Source organism: Corvus cornix, chromosome 4 (genome assembly GCF_000738735.6).
Source record: "Corvus cornix cornix isolate S_Up_H32 chromosome 4, ASM73873v5, whole genome shotgun sequence".
Classification (NCBI taxonomy): domain Eukaryota; kingdom Metazoa; phylum Chordata; class Aves; order Passeriformes; family Corvidae; genus Corvus; species Corvus cornix.
Window position 1 is genome coordinate 2,550,170 of NC_046334.1, and position 21,946 is coordinate 2,572,115.

At 44.1% G+C, this 21,946-nt stretch overlaps 1 protein-coding gene across 1 annotated transcript in view; it reads right to left on the reverse strand.

Annotated features, from left to right (window-relative positions):
- Positions 1-2,288: 2,288 nt before the first annotated feature.
- NDST4 (N-deacetylase and N-sulfotransferase 4) overlaps positions 2,289-21,946 on the reverse strand; it is a 70,109-nt gene continuing 50,451 nt past the window's right edge. The window contains exons 7-15 of the mRNA XM_010411355.4: positions 13,698-13,880; positions 12,689-12,785; positions 12,467-12,590; positions 11,421-11,595; positions 10,206-10,376; positions 8,798-8,907; positions 5,844-5,946; positions 5,075-5,593; positions 2,289-2,779 (exon numbers count right to left, since the gene is read on the reverse strand). Of these exons, the coding sequence (XP_010409657.3) occupies positions 5,474-5,593; positions 5,844-5,946; positions 8,798-8,907; positions 10,206-10,376; positions 11,421-11,595; positions 12,467-12,590; positions 12,689-12,785; positions 13,698-13,880 (1,083 nt within the window). The 3' untranslated portion in view covers positions 2,289-2,779; positions 5,075-5,473. The remainder of the gene's footprint in view (positions 2,780-5,074; positions 5,594-5,843; positions 5,947-8,797; positions 8,908-10,205; positions 10,377-11,420; positions 11,596-12,466; positions 12,591-12,688; positions 12,786-13,697; positions 13,881-21,946) is intronic.

The window sequence follows — 21,946 nt, forward strand, 5'->3', positions numbered from 1 at the left end:
TTTTGTGCTTTTTTTTTTTTTTTTTTTAGATGAGATTGCTTATGAAATTTTAAACGCTTCACGTTGCAGAACAATTTCTCTTTGCTTACTTGGTATGATTACACAAAGCTCTGCAGGAAGATGTGCTGCAGCTACAATGTCATTAAATAACATTTTCTGTTGGTGGGTTTATTCTCTCCTTCACCAGAATATTTAATTGTCACCGATGCTGATGGGAATTGTGTGCCTTTGGAGAGCATGCAGATTTAATACGGAGATGATTCCCCAGCCAAGGCAAACGCAGTGAAGCACACACACACAGAATTAAAGAAAAACCCTGTAAATAAATATCTGCCTCAGAGCAAGTTCTGTAAAAACTCATCCCCTCGTACATCCAGCTCTTCCTTGAAGCTCAGCTCATCCTCTGAAGGGAAGCTAAATTACCCAACAGGGGATGTGTGTTACAGATAAGTTCTGCAAGGCAGCAGAACATTCACCAGACTCTGAGAAGTAGCAAGTACAAAGTCAATTGAATGGCATGCAATTATCTCTCAAATTATAAACCACACTTCTCAACCCCCACAGCATTTTATGGAATCGCAACTTAGATTGAGAAATCCCACTCCACCCACTGCTGACCTTCCCCTGGCTGAAAATAACCTCTGCAAAAACCCCAGGATGAGTCTAACTACCAGCCCATAAACCTAGCTGACCTTCTGTGATGGAGACAGATTTGTGTATTAACATGTCACGTTCCCATTCCCAAAGAAATAGGAGCACTATAAAGCTGGCCCGTGTTTGCTTTGAGTGAGCTGCAGCAGGACAAACAGCTTTGCAAACCCAAAGTGGCAGATATGGCTTTATTGAGATATTTTAAACATTTTTCTCCCCACCCAGCAGCTGTAGCCAACTGAAATGCAAATATCAATCTGGTTTCCTGGGAAGTCTTTAATTCCTCATGAGCGGAAATAGGAGTAAAAATTATATGCAGAATTCATTTCTGCCATTCTATAAATCAGTTTCTGACTGGGATTTGGATATTTACAGGCCTGACAAAGAGCTCCTCTCCTCTCCTCTCCTCTCCTCTCCTCTCCTCTCCTCTCCTCTCCTCTCCTCTCCTCTCCTCTCCTCTCCTCTCCTCTCCTCTCCTCTCCTCTCCTCTCCTCTCCTCTCCTCTCCTCTCCTCTCCTCTCCTCTCCTCTCCTCTCCTCTCCTCTCCTCTCCTCTCCTCTCCTCTCCTCTCCTCTCCTCTCCTCTCCTCTCCTCTCCTCTCCTCTCCTCTCCTCTCCTCTCCTCTGTAGAAAAAGCTCTTTACACAAACACATCACCTCAAAAGTTTGTTTGGTACTTTCAGGTTTCCAGGTTCTGGGATGGAATAGTCTGATTAATGAATTTTGTGGAAGTAATAAATTTTTGGAAGAACTCTGCTATTGTTTTACTAAATAAGTCTGAGGCAGGAAACTTGCTTGGGCCTGGAAAGCCTGATGGAAAGCCAGTTGATTTTTAGTTTCTAAGGGCCTACAAGTTTTTTAGGTTTTTTTTTACAAACAGATTTAGACTCCTAAAATACTTTGAAAATTTTAGCTACCTTTGAAAATTTTGTCTACAAGCACCAGGCTGACGTGGAAGAAAAAGCCAAAACTTGTAGTGAGGTATCTGTAATGTCACTTCTAATTTGCTCAGTGACAAGCTCTAGCGAGGTGGAATTTGCTATTCTGTAAGGTTTGTAGAAAGAATCCCTGACTCTGATATGATTTAACCTCATTCTGACACAGATCATTAAAACAAATGAATATTTTATAATAAAAAGTAGAAGCACTATGAGATTTTGGGGGGGGGGGTGGGGTGTGGAATCTGTCTCGTACTTCTGAGTGCACAGTTTGAGGAATTTGCAATAGTTGGAATCAGGGCTTTTTAAGATTCCTCAAATGGAGCAGAGGGAATTTTTTTTTAATTAGGGCAAGAGCTTGCTTGGGGCTGCTGCATGTCCCACTCCTGTGGGGTGCAGGGAGGCAAAACTTTGGGAGGGCAGGCCCAGAAATGTGTGTGACAAACTCCGAAGTGTCACACTTGCCTGGATCCGTGTTCCCTGCTTGGGAGGAAGAGGAGGAGGAGGTCAGTGGCACTACCAGGAAACCCCACGTGGTCGGGGCCGCTGTGCCGAGGGCAGGTGGAAGCCTTGGGGAGATGCTGAGGCAGGAGGAGCTGGGAAGGTGCACGATTTGAAAGACATGGCAGAGGTTGTTGAAGAGCAGGGTTTGGCTCAGGAAATGGGAAAGAGGACTTAAGGAAAGAAGCAAAGCTCTCTGTAATACACCATCAGAAGTGTTTATTCTGCGGCAGTGAGAAGAACCGATATTCAGGCATGTGCACATCAGTTATTTGAAACAATTCCAGCAAATACAGCCCTTGACCTCCCACACCACCCCCCCCCAACAAAAATACTTGGAGTGATCAAAATTTATTTTGATTCCTTCTGCTTCAACAACAAGTATTTGTTCAACTGGATTTGCTGTTGTCACGTAAGAGGGGAGAGAAAAATTAAAAAAAAAAAGAGCTTGGGCAAGACAGTGAAGTTTTTCCTCAGCTCTATCAACAGGATGTCCTTTGTTCCAAAATACTACAGAAATCATAGGACGTCTCATAGAAGTTATCCAGTCACTGGAGCACTGGACACTTCAGAATCTGTGTCGCTTACAAATCCTTATTTCTTTTTGGCAGCTTTTCTAGATAGGAGAGTGATGGAGGAATCGAGTCCGTGGGAAGGTCCACACCTTTGCAGTCACACTAAAAGGATGAACTGGAAGGATAAAAAGAGAAATAAAGACAGTGTAAGAAATGTCGTCTGATGGGGAAATTCCTGTCCCATGACCATAGAGTTATGTAAAAAGAAACCCCAAACTCAGCCTTATTTAAGTACAATAAAATTAAGTACAATGACAGGTGGTCATTGCTGATCCATGTGCCTGTGCTGTGCCTGTTTGACACAGATGTCACACACTCATATTCCTGTTAGAAACACCAATTTTAAGCCCATTATAAACACAATTTGCTACTGACGGGAACTAAATGACTGGTTGATGTCTCCCTTTCTGGTGTCCCAGCAGAGGGGAAATGAGCACCCCATACCCCGTTTATTGTAGGCTGATCGTTCAGGGGATGAGAGATCTCCCATCTCCCTGGCTCAGAACAGGGAGGGAAAGAAGTGGGGGGGAAGGAAGAGGAGAAAACACCCCGCTCCTGCTTTTGTATTCAGGGCACATCCCCACTGCCTTATTATCACATCAGAGAGCCTGGACCCATCAGCGCTTTCATTACGCAACCATTTCCTCCCCCAAGAATTTCTGATTCCGCCATTTTAATTTGTTTTGGGGACACTCGGCAGCCTGCTCCCCTATCAGAGAGGAAACTTGGTTTATTAGAAAACATCTCGGAGCAGTTAATCCCACAACTTTATTTTAGACCTTGAGAGGTCAATGCATAATTTAGAGGGTTTTGGATTCCGTTCTGATTGCTTCTCGCTCAGAGACAACCTCAATTATGCGAGCTCGGCTTTCCGAGGGCCACAGCCCTGCTTTAATCATCAAATCTGCTGCCATGGACCCTGACTCCTGTGTCTGCCCCACAGGGTCGCATCCCCAGTGTGGCGAGGCTCCTGGAATCCACATTTCCAGGGGAATGGGAGCAAACTGCAGCTGCAGCCCCCCTGCTGTGTAAAACTCCTACTGATTTCCAGCCTGCAGCACGTGAAGGATGGGAATCCTGTGGCTTACAACCAGGAAAGAAGGACCAGCATGATCTTTCCCAGCCACAGCCCTCTCGCCATGAATAATTGTTTCATTTTTGCTGCCTTTGTTTTGCTGGTCTGTAAGAATCCCAGCAACTGTGTGGTCAGCGACATAAAAAGGCATAAAAGCAACGGAGATCATTTACAGACAGTTCACAAAGGCTCCTCTGTCACACGGTGGTCCAGAGAAATTCCGTGCTGATGGGTCCTGTTACAAGTGGAGGGAATGAAACTTGGAAATACTGTTATTTCATCTTTATGACACATAATGAAGTCAATTCAAATGTCACTTTTCAATAGAACACGAGATCTCTCGGAAATGTGAGGCCCATTCAAACTCAAAAAGTAACAGTGAGGTGTAAAAATACCCGGTGTATTTTCAGGACATGGTGCCATTACAGAGCTGAGAGCTGGAGAGACAGACTTCTTTCTAAATGAAAAGCTAAGAACAAGAAATAATTTTCTGGATTTTATAGTGTTTGTCTCATTTCCTTGAAACACTCCTGAAACCAATGTCATGTTTGTTTAGCTTTTAATCAAGAAGATAGGCAGTCCTCTTTTAATTAAAGCTGAGCCAATTCTAATGCATTTTAACAGCTATAATTCTATCAAGTGGCCGACTTAGATATTCTTCTCTGACCAAGCCTTACTTATCCAAAGCCCTCCTTACTGCAGCCATCTGTGCTGTTATCAGTGCTATAAGATAAGGGAGTGTGAGTTTGTATGTTACACACAAGTACATGTATTTGCCACTTCCAGATTTTGAGGAACGACCTCCATACAGGACAAACAACGAGTTGCTGCCCAGCCTTGCTGACCTTGCTCCCCCAGCTCTGAGAACCACGAACAGTTCATATAACATTTTTGGTAAAAAGCCCTTTCATTTCCCTGTGGGCACAAAAAGTAGGCATTTAAGACTAAGTGTGTGTCTGATCTAGAGATACACCAGGTAGATATTTGGGAATGAAGATATATATATGTCATACATGTATATGTGATATACAATGGCTGTGTTTGTCCCTTCAACTCCATAAAAGCCTACAGAAAGAGTTTGTGCTTCAGCAGACTGTAGTTTGTGTCCAAAGCATTAAAAAAAAGGTCATTCAAGTAATTTTTCTGCAACAGCTTGCAGACTGAGACCCTAAATGACTCACCCAGTGTCTGAAGGCTTCAGAGCAACAACACTGCTTTGCAGATAGAAACAAAACTGTCAATATTAGGCTATTGGCAGCGCCCTGCTTTCATGGCCTGCCTGGAATTTAAAAGGATTTGAAAACAAATGTGGAAAAAGCCCAGCGGATGACCAACCTCCCAGTCCAGTGAGAGATGTTCCCATCCTTTGCCCGTGTCCTGACAGACTGCAATTTGTCAATCCGAGGTCAATCCGTCCTACACACAGTTTCTGGTACTTCCTGGCGAAGGGAGGAGCGAGGCTACGCACGGATCCTGGTCTGGATAAAGGGGGATGCCACGTAGCTCCGTGGTCTTTCCTGGGAGCTGACAAAAGGGGTCGACACTACTCCACTGTCAGCACGGGCATACGAACAGTTGTCGGATTTGGGGTTTTTTTCTTCTCTTATGGTTTGTTGGTTTGTTTTTGCTGGGAAGAGCGGTGTCCATGAGGTCCTGTCCTGACGATCCCGAGTGAGCCGGAGGAGCGGGGGGTCTGAGGGGCAGGAATGGGCCTGGCCGGGGTCCCCGCCGGTGCTACCTGACCTTCTGCAGCTCCTGCCTCAGCCACGAGGGCAGGGGCTGCCCCAGCCTGTGCAGCAGCTTGGACAGCTCCACGTTGTGGTCTCTGTAGTAGCTCGACAGAAATGCTCGAGACTGGGAAGGGGGAAAAACAAACCAGGATCAGGGTTAAAGGAAACCCACCCGGCGGGCATTTCTGCACTGAGCATCTGAGCCCCACAGAGGGCGCTCACAGGGGCACTTAATCCCCTCTCTTTCAAAGCTCAAGTTTCTGATTTTTTGAAGTATCAACCCAGTGAAAATACAACAAATAATAAAAATAAAAAGTGCGTTTATTTAGGGTCAATATTAAAACTGCTCCCATAAATTTCTGAAAAGCCCTTACCTCTTGGTCCATTGGTGGGTATTTCCGACCTTTGCTTTTCCCCAGGCACTTTGTTTTCCCTCCTTCCAATAACTGGCACCAGAAGCCTTTCTGAGGGTCAAACCTATAGAGGATCACATCTTTTAAAAGACCTCGCTACAGAAACATCTCCTGGCTACTGAGACATCAGTGTTAGCCAACAATTATTGCTGCACACATCTCTCGAGATGACTGGAATTCTGAGGACAGAGTGGGAAACAGCTTTCCTCTCCTGTGTGAACTCTGGGGATTCATTTTTCTCCCACAAATCTGCCTTGGAAGTAGCTCAAGGCAGGAAGCTTTTCCCATTGTGCTCTACCTGCACTGGCTAATGTTTGTTCTACTTGTCCAGCACACAGGGTGAAGTGTTGATCTGCAGGTCTCCTAAGGAAGCGCTGGTTGGGTGCTGATGATTTAACCCGCCTGAGAAGTTGGCTGCTCCCTATCACTGCATCTAAATACCATTTTCGTTCCTAAGATGGCATTGTAGCGTAAACACTGTCTTAGCAGCCTTATCTGAAGCATGCAATTTGATTGTGATGTCTGAAATGCAGAGATAGAGGAGGTTTAGATTAAGGCTTGGAAACACGCACTCACTGAGGAATGAACAGCACGTGGCGTTAAGTTTGGAATTTATTGCTGTGGGACTTGCAGCAGGCATAAAACATCCAAACGCTGCACATTCCTGCTGCTCAGCAGATGTTTGAAAAAGATGAAGGATAATGGGCCAGGACATGGAGTTAATTAGTTACACAGCACCTCTCTGCCCCGGCTCTGTCCGTACAACACGGATGCACCTGCAATTTGCTGCTGTACAGAAGTGAACGAATTCCAGGAGAAGGGTGAACCTTCTTCATGGATTTTTTCTTGCCCAGCCTATTAATGCAGGCCTGACCTTTGTTTCCTAAATTGTCTCTGTAGCTGTATCAATTAAAAACAAATAAATCATTGATTAAATGGGTATATTGATGATAGATTCATTTCTGCTTTGGCCTTTCCCATCTGCTCCATGCATGGTGAAGTGCTTTAGCTGCCTTGCATTAATTTCCCAGGAGGAGCAGCAGTATCGTGTGCTGGGTAAAGGGGAAACTGCAAAACTATGCCCCAAACAATATTTCTGTCTCAGAAGGAGCTTGTTGAATATTATGAAAAGGATGTGCAAATTTGGGAAGGGGAAAAGAGGGTGAGACAGCTCGGGATGAATTCAACCCTCTGCATTCAGAAATCACGGAACTCTCAGGGCTTCTGTGAACGTAATTGGGCACAGTGGAAGTATTTATTTAAAAATAGTGATAGCCCTAAGGCTAAAGTTACAGGGGAGCGTTTTAGAGCTGTCAGCAGAAACCTTTCGAGGCCTGGTTGTCTTCCCATCCCTGCAGACTAAGCCTGGGGGAGAAGCAGGGTTTTGGGAAGGCAGTACCTGATGCCACAGGCAGGGAACGCCTGCGAGGGAAGAGCCAAGCAATGCCACCACGAGAATTTTTCTCTTGTTCTCTGACAGAATGTAGCAGCCCTCCAAGGGAAAACATTTTCCTAAGCACACTCCTCTGATCTTGTGTTCTCCTCGAGCCCTGCCTCTCCCGCCTCTGGGTCCCCTCTGCTCCCCTCCCATGGCTCTGGATAGCGCCTCCCTTCTGCCTCGGTCGATTTTACTCCCCTGCAAGACTTTCACATAATTACTCAGGGTGGTGGACTTGTTGCTCAGTGCTGTTCACAGGACTGGGTCCTCAGGCTGCTTCCTGACACCTTTAAAGATGTGCGGTGTGCACTTGTTAGGCAGTAATGACTAGGAACAATCCTATGCAATCTTTTCCCCTTGGACAAAAAGCAGCTACATACTTTAATGCATTTTTCCCTTCCATCCCAAATCCATGCAGAAGTGTGTGCTTCCATAGCCCATTTGCATTCTTGATGCCTCTAAACAGGGAGTGCATAATTTTATGGATCTGTTTACAATCCATTTTTCCTGTCCAAACCAGTAGAGAGGCCAAATTTCTTCCTGCTGTGCGACTCCACTGACTTTAATTTAGTTCCAGAAAGGAAGATGTATGTCTGTGGGTGTGTATTTTAAAAACCCAGCAGAAGGCACTGCAGATGTGCAATTGTGAGTTGTTCAAACATCAGTAGCTCAGCTCTGTGCTCAGACTCCTCCTCTCTTCCATCCGCTTAGGAAACCAGTGACTTAAAAAATTGCATTCTGAAATCCAAAGTATTTCCTCTAGAAAAAGGTTTTGGCAGACCAACTTTCTTAAGCACTGAAGTCTTACTTTGAACCCACGATATAAATAAGCTGAACCCTCCCAGAAGAGGAAACATTAAATGGTAATTGTGAGCAGAGAGGAGCAGTGTGGGGCAGCTGGAAAGTCCGTGGTTGTGTTTTCCCTCAGGACCAGCCTGCAGGGAAGGTGAAGTAGAGGCTCTTCTGCTTCCCACTGCATGTGCTGGCTCGTGCTCTCTGCTTGCACAGGGGACTTGGAAAAGCCTCAGCTGCAGTGCCAGGCTTCCCAGCCCACAGATATCCCAGGGCTGGAGCTGTAAGGAGATGATGCACCTCACACAATGCTCAGGGCAAAAGCTTCTTACAATTTTCTGCTGGACTAAGAGGGGAGAGGGGAATTCAGCCCACTCCTGCCCCTGCAGGAGTCTCAACCGTACATGGAAATCCAGACAGGAAATGGGATTAGGGAACGAGTGCTTCTAACCCAACCTCTGCCATCAGGCTCCTATGGGAATGATAAAAACACTTAAGCCAGACTTTCCACACCTGACACTCAGCGGGCTTCAGCTCCTGGAGACTGAGGGAAGAGAACCCCAAGCTTTTCAAAATTATCATTGTCCTGATGTGTCATCTGTTTGTAATTAATAATCAAGGAATCCTGGTGGGAGGGGATGTAGCCTGGGATCCCACAGGGCAGACACAAGAGGAATACACTCACGTTAGGGCTTCGGAGTAATTATAATGAGGAGAGACTCCCAGAAACTTCTGCACTTCATCCATCACAGTAGCAGGGTCACTTCTCAGCTGCTGTCCATCAATAATGAGCAACTGCAGGGGTAAATATGGCACTTTCTTGGAAACAGGACCAAGGTTAACAAAGTAATGGCATTATTTCACTTATGTGGCAACCTGGATTTAAATTAGCACATGACTTTGTACAGTGCTAATAACATTCATATGGGTGAACTTCTTAGGTTCACTTTTTACTTCATTGAGTTGAATTTGCATAGGTGGGCACCTTGTAACTCTGTGTGGGCACCTTGTTCATGTGCAGGAGTTAAACCTCCCAAGCCAAACCTGAGTCTCAGAGAATTCTGAGAAAAAGAGATAAGGAAAGAATGTAAAATATTGTTGCGGTTTATGATGTGTCTGTGGAAAATCTTGAGGAGAGAGGGCAGCAGCCCCAGGTGAGGGCAGAGAAGGAGCCCAGGGAACAGGGCATGGGATGCTCAGCACACTTTGCATGCTCAGAATTTGCCAGGACATCCTCATCTCCTTTGGAGGACTAAGTTGAGATGAGGTGGGCAATGAGGAGATGTGGCCTGTTTGCTCCCAGGGCAATACTGCCCTTGCTGCAAGCTCAGCAGCTCTGGGCAGGACTCCCACCCCATTTATGAAAGAGTAGAAAGGCCAGAGGTGAAAGAAGGAAGTAAATGATGAACTGAGATTTTCTCTCTTCTCCTGGAAAAGGGATTGACCTGCTTGTCCTCTCTGTAGGACAGCTGAGGCTGTATAAAAAGGAAAAAGGAGGAGTGCAAGAAGACAGAGCTTCTAGTTCTTTTTTTCCCCTGGATCCATGACAAAGCAGGCAACACTCAGCTCTGCCTCCTTTCAGCAAAATTCTGTCCCACACAGAGCAGTCTCTGGGGATCCTTGTTCCTTTGCTCACTTATTATACAGCCTTTTACAACTTTTTCTTACAGTAGGTACAGATATGAACTGACCTGTGACCATGTCCTTGGATAAAGAGTGCCCATGCATGTACTTTATGGTACTAAAATGTTTGCTTTGGGTTATTTTAATATTATTACTTTAGCAATGGAAATCTTCTTTAGGTCTATGTGTTTGGGTAAATTTTTCATGGGAAAGGTTATAAAAAACAATTCAATAAAATATCTGAAAGAAGAGGGGGCAAAAGAAGGAATCTACGCTCTAGCCCTGAGAAAGGCCAATTCCACAACAGGATCAAATAAATGTGAAGCTTTCTATGATAGGGACCGAGTGGGAAGCAGGATGAAATTTCTTTTTAGAAAAAGCCCTGGAATTTTCTAAAGGAATTCTTCAGACCTTCCCACAATGTCTCATGCTGCAGCTGCAGGTTTCTTGGGCCACAGCCTGGCCATTACCTGTGAGGCAGGGAAGTGTGTGAGCCACCTCTCGATGTGCAGCGCGTACCAGCCGGGGGTCAGGCACCGCCTCTGCAGCGCCCGGATCTCCGACGGCGCCCAGGGGCTGGACGTGATCACTTCATAAAAGTTGAACTTCAGGGCAGCCGGGTCCTCGTGGGAGCGCTGGTGCTGGTGGGAGATATTGAAATACGTTTCACAAGGACGCTGAAGATTAAGCCTTAAATCTTCCGGGAGCTGCCAGGAGGGCTGTGCCGGCAGCCCTCGGCTCCCCCTCAGTGCCACCTCTGCCAGGTAGGAGAGGGATGGGGGCCAAGGAAGCAGGGTGGGGACACCATTCAGTCAAGGCTCTCCCTGGGGAGTGAGGAGCCATTGTTTTACTACTTTGCCTTGGCAGTCGTAAAGGTGCCAATGAGATATTACAAGGGTGCAAACTGCAGCCCCCTGGCCGTGTTTTATTCCTTGCAGAACTTCCTGGCAGTATCAGAAATGATGTATTTCATGCTTATTCCAGCATTATTAATCTGTGTCTATTTTAACACTGCATTTAGTGTTTCCCTTATGTGTACGCCTACGCCAGATTTCACAAGCATGCTTATACATTTCTCTAAAAATAGAGGTTTTAAATAGTGCCGATTTTGTTGCAGATGGGTGTGGGCTCAGTAAAAGGCAAGGAAGAGTTTCCAGGGGAAAGTTTCCAGGGGAAAACAACAGCCTTGCTTTTATTTCCAAGGAGAGAAAAAAGCCAGCGTCTCCAGACACAGCTCTTCGTAACTCCTTGGAAACGGCTGGAGACGCTGGGTCCATTTGTGCACCCCTGCACATTGCTGAGCTTACGCACTCGAGGAAGGGATGTGGTGCCAGACCCTCAGCATCAGGAGCTCTGATTCCCTGGCTGGGCCACGCTCCTTCTCCCTGTGTAGGTCCCTGGGTGAGGAGCACTGCTCTCCCTTTCTGCCCTGTCAGCTGTAATTGAGATTAAACTGTTTGTTTACTGCTGGTGGCAGCTCTGCGCTGGGAAGTTTCATCATTTCTGACACAGGTGTCACAGGTGCCAACTGCAAAAACTGGCATCCAGCATCCTCCTGCTTCCACACAGTGCCAGCGCTGTGCAGTAGCTCCCACTTCTTGCTCAAGGACACAGAATCCCACTGATGCTGGCCATCATCCCCTGCCACTGGTCCCACTGTCCATTCCTTGAGGCAAAGGCCGTACCTGGTACCAGGAATAGGCGCGGTCGGACGGGTCGATGAGGATGGTGATGATCTTGGCCTTGGGGATGAGGGAAGCAGCTCTCTTGGGAGCTTCCTCAGAATGGAAATAATTGGCACTTTTCTCAAAGAGGAGGTCGGTGGTGATGTTGGAAGGAGTGGGGAAGAAATCCATGTACCTTGGAGGGGAAGAGACTTGTTAGAATTAGCAGCAGCACAAAAGGGTCATGTCCCTGTGCTTCCCATTTTCATGGTGGGTGAAAAGGTGAATTTTCAGACATAATTCTCAAGAAGCAAAATTGAATTTCTCAGCTCAGCCCAGACTGGAATAATGGGAATGCATTTTGGCTCTTAGGTGGTGCTGGTAATAGCTAAAGCCCTCATGAAGTCTGGTAATTAGGTTTTTCCTGAGATGGATGGGATTTTTGCTAATAACTTCAGTGTCAAAGGGATATCTTTCACCAGTTTGGAGTGAGTTCAGTTTTAGCTGCAGAAAAAAATGGGAAAAGCTTCAAAATGTCAACATTTAATGTCAACATTTAAATGTCAAACTGTTTAAATTTAACATTGTTGAAGTTCTTCATTTTGGAACTGACACATCTTTGCTTTTGGACACTTTCAGAATGCAAGATTTGAATTTTGGCTTTGAATGGTCTTTTCCATCTAAAACTGATTGGATGGATTCTCGTGAAGAGATGAATCAAACCTCACTTCATGAAAAGCCACTTTGGAAGGAACAGAGTGTAAGTCAGTGCTCCTACAGCGATGACTAGACAGAGATGTTATTCAGCATGAAGACAGAAATCATGACAGAGCTGTTGCATTCATTTGTGTGAAAACTCAGAAAATTCTTCCTGTAATATCTAAACAAAATTAGGGGCTTGATTACTTGTCCCATCATTACCAATTAGATTCTCTTTCTGTCTGGTAATTCCAAGCATAACCAATTCATCCAGTAATTAAGGCGATGTCACACCTGCTCCTGGAATTGTTCCATTGTGATTTTCCATGTATTAAGAATGAACACCTTGGTTTTGTCATTCTTCTTACCAGTCAATTCCCTTGTGGTAGTTGTTGCCATTGAAGAATTGAACTTCCTCAAAAGTTTTTGGACTGGGGAGATTGCTGATAATGGAAGGATGCATAAGAAGGAATAAATAAAGGGCTGTTGTTCCTATGACAACAAAAAGAGATGCCATTAGGAAACAGAAAAAAAACAAAATACCTTTGACTTGGTAGAAACTTTTTTAAAGCTCTGCTTGTGCTTCTTACCTGTTTTCTGGGGTCCTATCACCAGGAATTTGGGTAGGTGGTCACAAGTTTTGTCTCTGGACCAAATATCCCTGTGTCGTTTATCGTCACACGGGTTCTGAAGGAGAAAAGGTGGTTGTGCACATCACACTGGTGGGATCCTAAATCTTTGCAGGGTCTCAGTGTTATGCTCTAATGCCAGAGCCCTACACTGAGTAGTAAAATCCCACAGTGTGTATATAATGGTTTTGAATGACTGAGGACTAGGTTCAGTCATTAGCAGAAACGGAAAAGAAAGGGGGAAAAAAAAGATTGAAACATTGATTTAATCACGTTTCCATTTGAGGTTAAAATGGAAACCTCTGAATAGCTTCGAGGCATTACTTTTTGAGCTGTCAGAATGGTTTCAGATGCACGGGGCTTAGTGCCAATTTTAATTTACGTGAGAACGCAAAAGGGAAGGGCAAAAGGGAAGGACAAAAGAGAAATGCGGGATATTATTCATCTCCTTATCTTTCTACTACCTGTGAATGCAAAATAAAAACCTGTGAACAAAAGGCCCTGCAGAAGAGGTTGGGACTGGCTGCTCTTTAAAGCAGTTATCATACAGATGCTGCTTTTGCATAGTGTTGACTGGTAACAGAGGATGCACTTTGCTGGTGAATAAAATTAACGAAATATAATGGAGGAAATCGTTAACTGATGGGAATTGCTGCAGCTCAGTGGAAATATTATAGATTTATACTTCCTTTGTAGCTGGGCCAAAAATAACAGGGGAAAATTTCTGCACCTTTTTGCCAGTGTAAACCCTAAATAACTGCACAGGTTTCCTTGGTGCCACCCTGGATTTATGCCTGTGTAGCCAAAAGCACAGTGTGGCTCATGGTATTCCAGTTAAGGGAAGAGCCCGGTACGTGTAAGCATGAAATTACATTGTTGAGATCACATTCCCATCCATAAAATAGGCTTTTTAGAGGAAAATATGCTTATTCCAATGAGCAGCTGGAGGAGGAAGAGGATGTGATTTTACCTGCCAGATAGGGTCTGTCTGCTCGGGGAAGAGCTCGAAGTACTTCTGAGCCAGCTGCACCGGGGGCAGTGTCTGCAGTTTCAGGTTTGTGGAGCTCTTGACAAAGCTGGCAAGGTTGGCAAAGGTGTACAGGCCCAGGCGGTCGTTCCCGTAGTTGGACAGGTGGGTCATGAAGATGCTGATCTGGGGACAAGAGGAGCCTTTCAGGCATGGCACACCAAAATTTTGATATGCTGTCTCTCCCCAGTGCTGGCTGGCTTGCTTAGAATAGCATGGCTGTAAGTAGGGGAATAAGTTCTGACACAGGAAAACTCCCAGGCTTTGGGAATGATGGTGTCTCACCTAAGTACGTCTTTTTTTTTTTCTCCTTAAAGCTGAAATAACTTCTGTCTTTTTATCAACCTTTACGTGGCCACTGCTTTGTAGATCTCATGATTTACTTCAGAGGGATAAAGAGAGTTTATAACAAAAATGTGACAAATATATTTTGCAGCATTTTCTTTCCACGAGGTGATTAAACTCAGTTTTGCGGCTGGTTTACCTGTAGATTGTCATTATTTACTTTTATGAAGATGCCATCAAACTGAATGTTGTCACTTGGCTGTTTTAGTCAGTGCATTGGCCTGAGACAGGGTGGACTGACAGTGGAATTTGATTACAGCTGCAGGGAGGGCTGGGGGTGTAAACCAGGCAGATTTGGGGGACCGAAGCACCTCATTCTGAAGAAATTAGCTATCAACAGTGAGGACACCTGAGTGCCAGGGAAATGGTTTGCTTTGCAGAGAGCTGGCTGTGTCCAGGTGAGCCTCACTTTGGATGATTAGGAATGGGAAGGAGATTGTAAAGTCATGTGCAGGCAGCAGGGAAGAGGTTGCAGGAGAGCACGTGCAACTTCCTCCTTTGAAAGCTGCTACAGGAGTCATGTTTAGGTCAGTGAATTTTGATTTTTTTAAACTCAAAATTAATTAAATTAATGTGTCTGGAGGGCAGCTGAATGTAGTTTGAGTGACACCTTGCACAACCCGGGCATGGGGGACAGTGTTCAGGCAGCACGCCTTTGGAGCCTGGAGTGTGGCTTAGATAGGCTGGAGATAAGCTCTAAAATACCTCTGTGTGTGTCTCAGGAAGGTTGTTAGCACTGATCTACCTGGAGAGAGAGCTTTCCCTCCAGCAGGCTCCTGCTCTGTTGTCCCTAGCACACCATGGGATAAGAAGCCACTAGCTTCCAACCCTCACCCTCTTGCTGTGCTGAGGTGGTGCTTCTTTAAACATCAGCCCCTGATGTTTGAAAACACATCCATTAGCTTGTTAAATTATTAACAAGGCTTTTAGTACTTTTGAAAGGGGGAGACAGATGGAGCTTAGGAGAAAGTGTCCCTCATGGCCCTTCTGCAGTGGGTTTGCATTGTGCACGTTTCATGCCACAAAAAGTAATTTATTCTTCACTTTTATTTTGCTCTGGGCTTCTGCTGAGCAGAGATTGGAAACTGTACAAGTTCTTTTTTTCTGTGGATTGACTTGGTGGATTCCAGTGCCTGTGCATTTTATGACCCCAAGTACTTGACATAAACGGAGTGAATCTTAAAATTACCCTAAACTTGGTGCATGTCTCTATGTACTACCCCAGAAACTTACAAGAAAGGTAATAAATCATTCTCTCCTCACAAAAAAAACTCAGCCAACACAAACAGAACCTTCCTAGTTTCAACCAGTTCAACTCCTGTAAATGTGAAAAGTTCTTGCTGCAAACTGTTTTAAAGTGATGAAAAGGAAAAGACTTGTAGGAAATGTCGGTGGAGAATATCACCTCATCTCTGGAGCGTTTGTTTGAGAAGTGCTAAAGGGTCTGCCAATGACATTTAATATTATTGCAGCAAATGAAGTAAGCAAGTAAATCTGTGTGCTCTTTGTGCTTTGTTTACACTTGAAAATGGATGAGATTGTTTTTAATGTTAAAATTTACTTGTAGGAGATGAGTATTAGCTTATTTTAGGAGTTTCATTAGGCTGCAAACCAATTTAAAAGATCCAATTAATCACTCTTTATGGAGTCAAAAGATCTCGGACATCTCTCTTGGCTTCTTTTGCCCTGTTGGTCTTTTTGGAAGTGAAAGGAACCCAGATATGATGCGTTATTCATGGAATAAAACTGTATTTAGTTCTTTGCCTTCTACCTCCAAGTCACTTGAGACTAAAGGCAATAGGTTTTAACTGTTCATACTTAGAGCATGGATGATATCAGATTGTTTGTAAACTAATGGCAGGCCCATCACACCATTTCACTATTTGGTTCTTGTTCCTAGGGCTATTTAACACCACTTACATCCAGACTTTAGATATACAGTGTTTTCTCTATATGAAATGTTTGTATGTGCAGGCTTGTGTTACACAGAAAATGAAACCTCCAGTAGGTAGCAGAGAGAAACAAAGGGCTTCTTTAAAAAATATTGGAATGTAAAACCAGTGCCTTGAAACTGCATTCTGTACTCAGAGTTTGTGTGCTTGTTCTGGAAGCACAGCCCTGTTAATGCAGAATAAAGAGGGTTTTTCCCCCTGTAATTGCCAAACTTAGCACAGCTTTAGCTAAAAGCACTTGGTTTTGGACAAAGATTAGCCACCTGCCTTGGAGGGCACAGCTGAAGTGCAACACAATCTCAAGGATGGCAATCCCGTGTTGGGAATAAAATATTGGCTGATTCCTTTCTGTTCGTATCTGAAACTCTCCCTATTCATTGATCAAACACTTGCAATGAAAACATCCATTACCAAACTTAGGTATAAATGTGTTCCACCTCATCCTCTCAGCTATTCCATAATTAAATAGGATCAATGTTCCCTTTCAGGTCCTTTCCTCCTGCTGGTTGTTTGGCCCTGGCCCATAGCTGGAAAGCCTAGGAGCCAGAGATGGGTCTCATGTGGGAATTCTGCTCTTCTGAGCGGAAACTGATGCTTACTGTATCAGGAGCTTTTTGCCTTGCTTTTACACCTCTTAATAAGATTTGCAAGAAGGGAGGAATTAATGCAAGGGCTGTAGCTGGGCCTTGTGCATAACAGAGGCGTGTCGGGCACTCCGTGGTGTTCTTGCGGCAATGTGGAAGTGCATTTACTGCTCGGCTCCTCTCCCGCACGCCCGTCTCCCACAGAAATGAATTTTGCTCCTCCGCGGTTTTCCATTGTGCTCTCAGTTTTGCCGCGCGGCCGCTCCAAGCGCAGGCTCCCGGAACGGGATCTGGACGGCAGCCCCTTGGATTCCTGGCTGTGCAAATGGGAGGCCGCGGCTGAGGAATGCAGACCTGCCAGATTTTCATGTGCTAATCGCCAGCAGCTCCGTGCCAGGCTGGCCACAGCACCGCCTCTTTCAGTCTGGAGTGTCTCATCCCTTTCCCACCCTGAGCAGCCTCCCATTACGGATTACAGGCTTGTCCCGCCAGAGGCCCATTCCCTGATAATGAATCCCGTAATGCAGCTGTTTGTGTGGCTAAGAGGAAGCTGGGAGGGAGAGTTTTGTGTTGACAAAGCACTAATTTTAATAATGACAAATGGTTTCTCTAGAATTCAGCGCTATTCATATTCATGACCCTTCTGCTGCTGAAGCAAAATCATTTATGTGCCTGAAAAATCGCCCTTTTTTTGGTTTTTTTTACTTTTACTCCCTTTCCACTGTGCACATCTGTTTATACTTTAATGTTTTTGACAGGATAATCAAATATTTTCCAAATGTAATATCTCTAAAGAAAGCAACAAAGTCAGTGTTTGGACAGAAGCATTTTTGTCTTTGATTGAAGGGGAAACAAAACCATTGAATGGCATTTTATTTCCCATGCCCATATTCGTTACCATGTCTGCTCTCCACCTCGAGTGCTCCCAGGATGGGAGTGGAAGCTGCTGTCCATCACTGGTGGGAAGTGGCCTTGGGACAGCTGTAGAAATGCTGCAGAGCCTCTATGTTGTTTTAAAATTCCCTACTGGAAGAGCAAAATTGTTTCTCATTTACCCGGGAACGCTTTCTACTTTTCCATTGTTTAGTTGGCAGGATTAAATGAATTCCTTAGTATTGACAGAACAATCCTGTGCCTTGTTCCTTTCCTTCTGAGAATACAGTTGCTAGGTTTGATATTTTATTTTTTTTCTATTATCTCTCCAAGTTTTGCTTCTAAAATAAAGGCTAAGTCATGAATACATGCCAACACAGCCACTGTTTCCCAGGTCATACACATTTTTGACGCCACAGATGTGTGGGGTCCCAGATGAAGAAAATTGGTTGGGAAGTTCTAATCCATTAGTTACGTATATTAGTTATATATCCATTAATTTTCAAATAATACTATTTTTCAAATATATCTATTATTTTTCAAAGCTTGCGATTAGAAAAAATGGATTTTGTTTTTTTTTCCTCTTAGCACATGAGCTCAGAACCTGTGAAAAAGTAACTGCTGCTTTTGATGAATTTGTGCAATTGGTGTGTAGCTGCGTGAGGGTGGAAAATCTGAATGGATGTTTTATGTCTGTTCATTTGTCACACTTGTGTAAGTGATCAGCAGCACAGCTAATTGTGGCCAAAGCTGAATAAATTCTGCCCAAATGCGCTGCTGCCACTCACATCTGTGGGCCCCAGGAAGCCTTTGCAGAAGTCTACAGCAATTCAATCCTCTTGTTATTTCCATTTTCTGGTGAAATTCATGATATAGGTATTTTTTTTCTTGCCATCTGTGTTTTCTCATTGAAAAGACTTCCTTAGACTATCAACTCTCTCTAAAAATATATAAATCTATTCAGCTCAGACTCAAGAATAAACCCAAGTTCAAGTTCGGGAAATTAAGCGGGTTGAAATGGGTTTGGCTTAAGTCAAGCTTAACATGAAGCAGAGCTATGGAGGGCAAGGGACATCCAGGCAAAAAGAAGTCCAAAGGATGATTAGTTTGGATTAATGCCCATAAATGACAGATTCTCTGCCATTTCTCCTTAGAGATGTGGTAAATTAAGATGTGCTTCTAACTGAGTTTGGAATGATCAGATGAATGATGTCTTTTATCCCTAGCACAACACCCTGTAGTCTTCAGGCAGAGGAAGGAAACGCAATCCTGGCATTTCCTATGGAAATGACTGCCCAGGACCCTGCACAGCACATGAAGTTGCAGAACAAGTGTACATCATCATTCTGTTTATTCTGAGCACCCCTATAAACACTAAGTAAGAGTTTTCTCCAGGATATTTTCTTTTGAACTGCAAAGAAATGCCTGGCAAGTTGATACAGCTTGGAGATGAAGGAAATTTATCATTTGTTTTTATAATGGTTCTAGTGTCATGTTGCTATTTTAGCAGTTTTCTGACTGCCCTGGGTTATAGAGTGTTCATAAATGATGATTAATTAATCCAGTTTGGTGGCCTACTCTGAGCAAACAAACCTCAGAGTTAATTTAATTCCCCGCTCTTGGTTTCAGAGAAAAAAAATGCAGCATTTTCAGTTCACTAGAGGATATAATATTCTCAAATCATCCACTTTCCAATTAATTTTGAATGGCGAGCACAGCGAGGAAATTTTGTTCTTGTCCATTTACTTCTATTAAGGATTCATTTTCAATAATCAGAGAATTCTGAGTCAGCTTGCTTTCACCTTAAAGGCTTGCTCCTGACACTTTAATAAACTATTGCATGGTGTGTGCATGAAGGTAACAGATTCTTTCCCTCTTTCCCCAATAACCCCCTTGTTGACACGCAGTCATTTATTGCTATTTCTGCCACCACCCAACTTGCTGGGAAGTAATTCTGGTAAAATATCAAAATATGTGGAGTGGAGCATCAGCTTTCATAAAGCTGGGAAATGTCATGAAAGAAGGAAAGGAGATGTGCTATCCTTGAAACGTTTTCTTCATGCTCTGGGTTTTAAGCTAATTAGTTTCTAAATATGCTGCTGAAGGCTTGAGTTTCCATGGGATAATATTTCCCTGTAGTAGCTCTGTGCAGCTGGGGTAGCCATGTGGGATGAGGGGGAAAAATAATGATTTACCAAGGGGGGAAAAGATTGAAAAACATGAGGAAGGTTGGGCTGATTTGGTGTGTTTATCACCATTAAGATAAATTCTGATGTAACTTGTTAACAAAACTGCCTTTTAATTTGGTAGAATGAACCTTTCCCTCGTGTCGGGTTGGAGAGGGACACGTCTCTCCCTGTGGGCTGTACCCTGATAATTGCAGCTCCACAAATATTGACATTTATTTAGTGGGGAGGTTGCCTGCCTGCTTTTTCCTGTCCCCAAAATGTGCTGAGATGCTCAGCTCACAGGGCCCTCAGCAGATCTGCTCTGTGAATTACTTTTGGATTGCAGCACATTTCCTACAATGCCCAAGGTTATTTTTTACTCCTTCTACAGCTATGCTCAGAGAAACAAAGCAAATAAAAAGAAAAATATTATCAACACTCACGATGTTTCATAATAACATTCCCAAGTCTCTAGTGGAAGGTATAAATTAACCCCTCTCTGCATTTGCTTTTAATATTCCAAAGCAATAACGTGTGATTCTCCTCTGTCTCTGTGATGAGCGAGAGCAGGAAACAAGAACAAAATCTTCCAAGTGTGGCACATGCGGGACGTGGAGAATGTCGATCTAACAGGCTGGAAACGAGCAATAACCCTTTAGTCACGGTGAGAGTTTAAAAATGGAAATGCCTTTAAGTGGCCTTCAGAATTAAAAACGTCCCATGCCACTTCCGAGGGAGCTAGAATAATAATGTGCATTATTATGGGCTGCCTGTAGCTTCTGCTGAGGGGAGTTCAAAGTTACCTTTCAATCACAGGTCTGATTTTGCTCTTGACAACCAAATTCCTGCAAAAGAAGCTAATCTTCCTGAAATTCATCTGCCACATTTCACCTCTGGTTAAAGCTTCTTACTGGTGTTTGATTGAAGTGGGAAGAGAAGCCTGAAGAAGCGTTTAACTTCTCCCTTTTTCTGCTGCTTTTCCATTTTTAACCTGATCTGTCAGTTGCAAGTACGTGATACTTTGTTGGTTTTGTGGGCAAGTGTTGTGCAGGGTATGCCTGACTCTAGATCCAATGTGGTGAAGCAGGTGTAAATCTAGACTAGGGAGGGTTATATATATAAAAATATAGAGAAAAATGACTTGTGCCCATTTTTACGGTGGAACTTTAAAAAGGAGACAATGGAGACAGAACAAAAATGTCCTGCGAGAGGAAGAGTCAGCCCAGGTAAATTGCTGTGTGACAAGGAGGCAAAGAAAGGAAGAATAGGAAGGGTGCTGCAGGAAAGGGGGAGGCAGTATCCTGGGTTATCCAAACGCTTTTCAAGGTGACCAGGTAATGGGGAAAAATGCACCGTGTTGGCAAATAAATCCAATTCACTGACAACTCAACCGAGCCAGTGGGTGTTGCTGGGTCTCCTCAGAGCCCCACGCACCGATTTTTGCTGCAGTGTTCCACTGAGGTGCCTTTTGTGCTGTCACTTGCTGGCTTAATAAAAAGCTCTCTGGTTTAAAGAGGTGGGTTTTTTAGGAGAAATGACTCTCTTGCTGTTGTTTGTAGAGGCAATAATATTTAGGGCTGTATTTATTAGCTTATCTTGGCTGTTAAACGTTTATGGCTGTTGTTTATGGCCTGTGGAGCAGGGGAGGAAAGGAGAGGAGCTATCAAACAGATAGTGGGAGACCTTGTGGATGCTGAAGAGGTGATAAATAGAACGGTTTGTAAAAGCATTAAACATGTCACAGCTTTTCCCGGAAGACTGAATGAAGGGCAGCGGTCAGAGAACCCACTTTGTTTGGAGCCTGACATTCAGATGTGGAAAATCCCCCTGAAACCTTTCAACTCCAATGGAGTTCTCTAACTTTTCCTGTGAGAAACTTGCTTTTTCTTTTTTCCTGCTGAAAGCGTTTCAGTTTTGGGGACTGTATGTTACAAATGCGGTCTTTGAAATTCCGAATTTTCATGGGTTACATTTGGAAGCAAAGCGAGGGATTTGCTCTGTTCATCCCGTTTGTTCATTCCACCTCCTGCTCCGTGTTTGGTCATGACAGCAGATGCTGGGAGCCTTGGGAGATACCTTGGCACACCACAGCTTCCACACCAAACTCCCTTTACAAAAAAAAAAAAAAAAAAAGGCACCTTAAAGCAGGCTGGTTTTAATGCTGGTTAACTTGTCTTTCTCTATGGAGTGTGGCAAAACCAGAAGTGCCTGGAAAGTTGATGGGAAGATGTTTAAATGGAAAGGAACGTGGCACAGCAGTGCTGAAGGAA